Raw genomic sequence first — 7,336 nt, forward strand, 5'->3', positions numbered from 1 at the left:
GGTAAGGTTGGTTTAGTGGGTTGTGTAGGCTTCCTGGTGGAGGAGACTGGTGCGTGTGTTCTGGTGGATGAGGTTGGATCTTGTCTTTCTAGTGGACAGGACCGCATCCAGTTGTGTGTTTTGTGGTGTCTGTGAGCTTATTATGATTTTAGGCAGTCTCTCTGCTAATGGATGGGGTTGTGTTCCTGCATTGCTAGTTGTTTGGCATGGGGTGTCCAGCACTGGAGCTTGCTGGTCGTTGAGTGAAGCTGGGTCTTAGTGTTGCGACAGAGAAGTCTGGGAAAGCTCTTGCCGACTGATATTACGTGGGGCCAGGAGGTCCCTGGTGGACCAGTGTCCTGAATTCGGCTCTCCCACCTCGGCGGCTCAGGCCTGACAGCCGGCCGGAGCACCAAGACCCTGTCAGCCACACGGCTGGGGAAGATGGGCTATGAGTTTGGTGTCCACTACTGCCCTGTTGTAGCTGTCTCAGCTGTCTCCACAGGTCACCAAGACACATTGGGTTATTCCACCATTCCTCAGAACTTGCACATGCCAGTGTGGGATTTGTAGTTGTCCTCCTGATACTCTTCATTGAAACACCTTGCATTGATGGTGGTGAGAGATATGCTAATAGTCTTGGTTCTCTTCAGTTCAGAGACTGGGATAGTCTGAGCCTTCAAGTGGCCAAGTCAGGAGCAGCTGGCCAATGGTCCCAAAGTGATAATATGTCAGATTCCAAGAAGGCTTTCTGCAGCGCCTGAGCAGTATTCCCAAGCAGCCTATCTGCTCAGCTGCAGCACTCTGACCGGGAACTCGGTGGGACCCTCAAATGAGGATTTCTGCTGGCCCTAGAGCCTGACTTGCCCACCCATGCAAGGAGCTGAGGAGAGCATCTACCGGCCCCGTCTCACCAGAGGAGCAGACACCTGGAAGCTGGGCGGCCAACAGCGCAGGAGATGAGAGGTGGGTGGGCGGGGCTGACAGCCTCCTGAGAAAAGCCGGAACTGTGTGGAGGGTTCCCGTGCTACCTCCTAGGTGGGGGGAATTAATTCAGAGCCAAGGCTGAGGGTAGTTCCCAGCCCACCCTGCCTGGAAAGGCTGGCGTTACCCCACCCCGTCCTGCTAAGGCCTGAGCTTCAATTTTTAATGATGCTCTTCAAAGCCAGAGATTCTTCCCATTCCCTGGTTTCTCTATTGATCTTTTTGACAGGAGACCTAGACATCTGCTACAACTAATCCCATAGAAAAGATGTATCTAGTTCCTATTTTACAGTTCAGAAAACTGAGGCTTAGAGGGTGACGGCCAAAGGTCATAGTTATTTGAAATCACCACCATATGTGCTCTTATGAAGAGCCTCTACCTTCTCCTTCTTAGTTGAAAGCAAAACAGCTCTTGGTTCTCTGCTACTAATGCATTGCTGACCAGGAGTTTACGAGAAAAGTCCTCCCTATCTTAAGAATATTGCTTTATAAGAAATACAACCATATTAGGGACTTCTCTGGTAGTGCAGTGGTTAAGACTCCGAACTCTCAATGCAGGGGGCCCAGGTTTGATCCCTGGTCAGGGAACTAGATCCCACATGCATGCTGCAAGTAAGAGTCCGCATACCACAACTAAAGAGCCTGCCTGCCACAATTAAGACCCGGCCAAACAAATAAATAATAATAAAATAAATAAATATTTTTTTAAAATTAAAAAAAAAAGAAATAAAACCATATCATAAGCTCTTAGATGTGGAGAAGGAAAAATGTACTCATAATCCCATGAAGTCAGCATTTTCATTTCCTTTCTGTTTTTTCCCCCCATGCATGCTTTTAATACTTTGTTTTTAAACAAAGTAACCCATACTTATATACAAATTTGAACAATTACAGAGTATAATATAAAAATTAATAAAATGCTACTAGTGTTCCTTTCAATTCTATACTTCCACAGGTAACCAGTGTTAAAATATGTGTGTATTCTTTAGCATATATCATCTTTCTTTTTAGGGATAAATACATACAAACAGAATTCATGAATATATATATGTTTGAATATGTGTAAATAAGCTCATATTCATACATATGTGTGTGTATATATATATAAAATCTCTTTTGATTCCTTCCTTCCTTTGCTCCTTTGTTTATTCCTTATTTCTTTCTTCCCTCCCTTCCTCATTCCCTTCCTCCCTTCCCTTCTCTCCTGGTTCACAATATATTTATAGCATGCTCTTTTCACTTAACAATATATTGTTGACATTTTTTGAAGTTAATAGTTTGCCATCTTGGCTGTATGCTGGAATCACCAAGGAGCTTTAAAAGTACTGATGGGTCCAACCTCCAGAGATTCTGAATTAATCTTCTGGGGTGAGGCCTGAGCAGCAAAATTTAGAAACCCCCCCAGGTGGTTTTGAAGTGCAGCCACATTGAGAACCACTGTTTAAGTCATTATACATAGATCCAACTCATCCTTATTAATGGCTATATAATATTCCATACTGTTGCTGTACTAAAATTTATTTACCTATTTTTCTTTTGATAAACATTCAGTTTATTTCCAGTACCTTGTTTTGCTAACATGTTTCAATAAACATATCAATATATCCTTAATTCCTGATTGCTTTATTTCTATGAAATACAGTCCTAGAAGAGGGATTCTTGGGTTACGGGTAGGGGCATTTAAATTTTTAATAGGTACTGCCTGATGATTTAGCAAAAAGCTCTTAATAAAACCTACTTCCAGTAGCAGTCTATAGAGTGCTCAGTTCCTTACACCTTTGCCAATCTGAAGAGAGATGAAAGGTATTTGTTTGGTTGTTTTTTCTCACCTACTACAGAAGTTGAGCATCTTTTTATTCATACTTATTTGCACTTCTTTTTCTGTGACTTGCTTATTCATATTTTTTTGGCCATACTTAATTGTCATTTGTCTTTTCTTGTCAAATTTTAAGAGATCTTTGAACACTAGGAATATTACTCTTTTTGATCATATGTATTGCAGCATTTTCTCTAGTCTACTATATGTATTTTTTTTTTTTTTTCAATTTTGTCTTTTGAGATTTTTTTTGTTTTGTTTTGTTTTTTTTTTTGTTTTTTTTTTAAACATCTTTATTGAAGTATAATTGCTTTACAATGGTGTGCTAGCTTCTGCTTTACAACAAAGTGAATCAGTTACACATATACATATGTTGCCATATCTCTTCCCTCTTGCATCTCCCTCCCTCCCACCCTCCCTATCCCACCCCTCTAGGTGGTCACAAAGCACCGAGCTGATCTCCCTGTGCTATGCGGCTGCTTCCCACTAGTTATCTATTTTACATTTGGTAGTGTATATATGTCCATGACACTCTCTCACCCTGTCACATCTCACCCCTCCCCCTCCCCATATCCTCAAGTCCATTCTCTAGTAGGTCTGTGTCTTTATTCCCATCTTGCCACTAGGTTCTTCATGACTTTTTTTTTTTTTTTTTTTTTTCCCTTAGATTCCATATATATGTGTTAGCATACTGTATTTGTTTTTCTCTTTCTGACTTACTTCACTCTGTATGACAGACTCTAACTCCATCCACCTCATTACAAACACCTCCATTTCATTTCTTTTTATGGCTGAGTAATATTCCATTGTATATATGTGCCACATCTTCTTTATCCATTCATCCGATGATACTATATGTATTTTGATAATTTATATGGCACTATGTATATTTAAAAATTTTGAGACTGTATAAACAAATTTTATCTCATTTTTAATTCTTCATAATATTTCAATATTTTTTCATATTGGTAATACTTTGTTATTACCATTTCTAATGGCTGCATACAGTTCATTATATTCAAGTTATATATTATTTAAATATCATTATATATCATGTTTGCTATATTCATTTAAGCTTCAAAAAAATATTCCATGACTGTTGTTTTAAATAATGCTCTAATTAATGTTTTCTTGCATTTAGCTTTTTCAATAGTTTGGATGCTTAGGAAATTCCTACAAGTGAAATAATTAGATCAAGAATATAAATATATATATTTTAAAATTTATTTATTTATTTTTTGGCTGCATTGGGTCTTTGTTGCGGTGTGCAGGCTTCTCATTGCAGTGGCTTGTCTTTGTTGTGGAGCACGGGCTCTAGGCGTGTGGGCTTCAGTAGTTGTGGCACGCAGGCTCAGTAGTTGTGGCTTGTGGGCTCTAGAGCACAGGCTCAGTAGTTGTGGCTCACGGGCTTAGTTGCTCCACGGCATGTGGGATCTTCCCAGACCAGGACTCGAACCTGTGTCCCCTGCATTGACAGGCGGATTCTTAACTGCTGCACCACCAGGGAAGTCCCTATAAATCTTTTTTATGGTTTGTGGTAAATGTTTCCTAAACTCTGTTATAGTTTTTGGCCAGCCAATCAGTATAGAAAATAACAGGTAATATAACTTTAGTGTTTATACAATAATATCTCCTAGGGGACAAATCATATTACAGAATAAAAAAATTAGGTTTTTAAAGTCAGTTATTAGCTCCATTGTGAAGAAGGACTGGATTCTTTTGCAGGTTACCTAAGAAGCTAGGTTCAGTTCAAATAAAAATATCTTTTGCATAACTACTTTGTGCCAGAAGTCATGTTAAGTGCTGCAAGGCCTAAGTCATATGTGGCTATTGCTTTTCAAGATAATTTCAATTCAATGGGGGAGCAAAACCAGATATCTTATTTTATACTTTCTTTTATAAAAAAGAAGTATGAAGGGGAAGAGATAGGATTTGATTGCATCAGTTAAGTTTTCTTAAAGGTACTGCTCTTTGAGGTAGTCTTACAGGATGAATAGTGTTTTAATAGTCAGTGATGAGGAGAGTACAGTTGATTAGAGGGTGTGTTTTCTGAGCAGAGGGAACAACATAAATACAGACAAAGATTTTGGAATTTAAGTTGGTGGAGATAGAATGGCTGGAGCATAGTAACTTGCTTGGCTGGAGAGAAGATGCCATACTGGAAAAATAAATGTGCAGCAGATTGTTGCAGGCTTTGAAGGTACTTTTAATTTGATAGGAAGAATGAAATAGTGAATGATCTTAGCTGGGAGTTGTATTTTGGAATATTAATTTGGTGTTACCTGTGGATTAGACTAAAATGAAAAAAGCCAGCTAACTAGTGGCTAAGGGTTTGGGCAACTTATTTATTCTTGTAGAGCCCACTTATCTGCGAGAGGAAAAATAATGCTTATGCCATGGTGCAGTTATGGTTAAATAAGATGGTGTATATAAAGGGCATGGAATGGCTCCTGATTCATACTGGGTATATTACAGCAATTGTTATTAAATTGATCTTATATTCTATATACCCTGATAATAAATAAGCAACTCAGATAGAAATGCAGAGTCACTTCAATTAGTTCCAGTCCTATAATATTAAGGCTAAATTAGCGTTCATGTTTTTCCCCCCCAAGATCCTTTGGAAACTCATTGGATGGATGCTCTAAAACAAACAAGAGTGACTCAATTTGTCTTCTTGGGACTCATTGATAACTGGGTGCTGGAAATACTATTTTTCATGGCATTCTCAGCCATGTATGTGCTAACCCTTTGGGGGAACATTCTCATCATGGTTACCATAGTCTTTACTCCACGTCTTAGTACACCCATGTATTTCTTCCTGAGCAATCTGTCCTTTATTGACATCTGCCACTCATCTGTCACTGTGCTCAAGACGCTGGAGGGTTTGCTTTTTGACAGAAAGACCATTTCCTTTGACAACTGCATTGCACAGCTCTTCTTCCTACATCTGTTTGCCTGTGCTGAGATCTTTCTGCTGACCATTATGGCCTATGATCGTTACGTAGCTATCTGTGCTCCATTACACTACCCCAATGTGATGAACATGAGGGTCTGTGTACAGCTTGTCTTTGCGCTCTGGTTGGCGGGTACTGTTCACTCACTGGTGCAGACCTTCTTGACCATTCGTCTACCTTACTGTGGCCCCAACGTTATTGATAGCTACTTCTGTGATGTTCCTCCTGTCATCAAGCTGGCCTGCACAGATACATGTCTCACGGGAATGCTGATTGTGTCCAATAGTGGAACCATTTCCCTCTCCTGTTTCCTGGCTTTGGTCGCCTCCTACACCATCATCTTGGTTTCTCTTAGAAAACAGTCAGCTGAAGGGCGCAGGAAAGCTCTGTCCACCTGCTTAGCCCACTTCGTGGTGGTTGCCCTCTTCTTTGGACCATGTATCTTCATTTACACTCAGCCAGACACCAGCTTCTCCACTGACAAGTTGGTATCTGTCTTCTACACAGTGGTCACCCCTTTGCTGAATCCCTTCATTTACACCTTGAGGAATGAGGAAGTAAAAAGTGCTATGAAGCATCTGAGACAGAGACGAGTTTTTTCATGAAATCATTTATATTATGGGTTTGGAATTACATATATTATTATGGTCATATCTTTAATGAGAGAGTAAAAGTAAGAAATCAAAATCGTTAGGTGAAATGGCATGGAGCAGGGTAGACTTCTGCACTAAAGAGAGTGACTTATTAACTATTACTTAAATAAAGGAAAAGATCATATTGTAATATGTAAAGAAAAAGGATCTGGAAAAGTTTAAAGAAGACTTCTAGTTACACCAGTAAAAAAACACATAGACTTCAGGGCATGGTCTCAGTTTCAGGAACAGGTAAAGTTGCAAGAGAACCTACTTTTTTGATTTGTACTGTTCTTTAGGTTATTGCCTCTGGGAAGCTGTACATCACACCTGTGTTTTATACATTATAGTGGTTTTAATCCTGCTTTCAAATATAAATATTTTCAAGGTGTTTAAGCCTTATCCTATTTATATTGAATTAAATTTAGTCACTTTGGAAGTGATTCTCTCATTTATTTCTACATCTATTTTGTACTTTTTGTAGTACTTTGACAAAATCAAGATGGAGATGTATTAGAACTTATTTTAAAAGAAACTTTATTGAGGTAGAAATTAATTACACAAAATGTACTCATTTTATTGTACAGTTTGATAAAATTTGACAAAGGTATACCCATCTAACTACCTCTTTAATCAAGATATAGAATATTTCCATCACCCCAAAAAGTTTCTTCAGCACCCTCCCAGAAATCACTTTATCCCCACCCAAGAACCCAAGCATCTGATTTTTTGTCGCTGTAAACTAAATTTGTCTTTCCTAGAGTTTCGTATAAATTGAATCATACAGTATGTACTCTTTTATGCCTGACTTCTTTTGCTCTGCATGCTGCTTCTGAGATTAACCCATGTCTTTGTGGGTATCAGTAGTTTAATCCTTCTTATTGTTGAGTAATATTTTATTGTATGGGCATACTACAATTTGTTTATTCATTCATGTATTGATTGACATTTGGGTGTTTCTAGTTTTT

General features: G+C 38.8%; 1 protein-coding gene across 1 annotated transcript; it reads left to right on the plus strand.

Moving 5' to 3' along the window:
* The first annotated feature begins 5,414 nt into the window (after positions 1 to 5,414).
* On the plus strand, positions 5,415 to 6,341 carry LOC133085351 (olfactory receptor 4E2). Its single transcript, XM_061182346.1, has one exon. The coding sequence runs from the start codon at positions 5,415 to 5,417 to the stop codon at positions 6,339 to 6,341; it is 927 nt and encodes a 308-aa protein (XP_061038329.1).
* The last annotated feature ends 995 nt before the right edge of the window (positions 6,342 to 7,336 follow it).

Source organism: Eubalaena glacialis, chromosome 2, assembly GCF_028564815.1.
Source record: "Eubalaena glacialis isolate mEubGla1 chromosome 2, mEubGla1.1.hap2.+ XY, whole genome shotgun sequence".
In the NCBI taxonomy this organism is placed as follows: Eukaryota; Metazoa; Chordata; class Mammalia; order Artiodactyla; family Balaenidae; genus Eubalaena; species Eubalaena glacialis.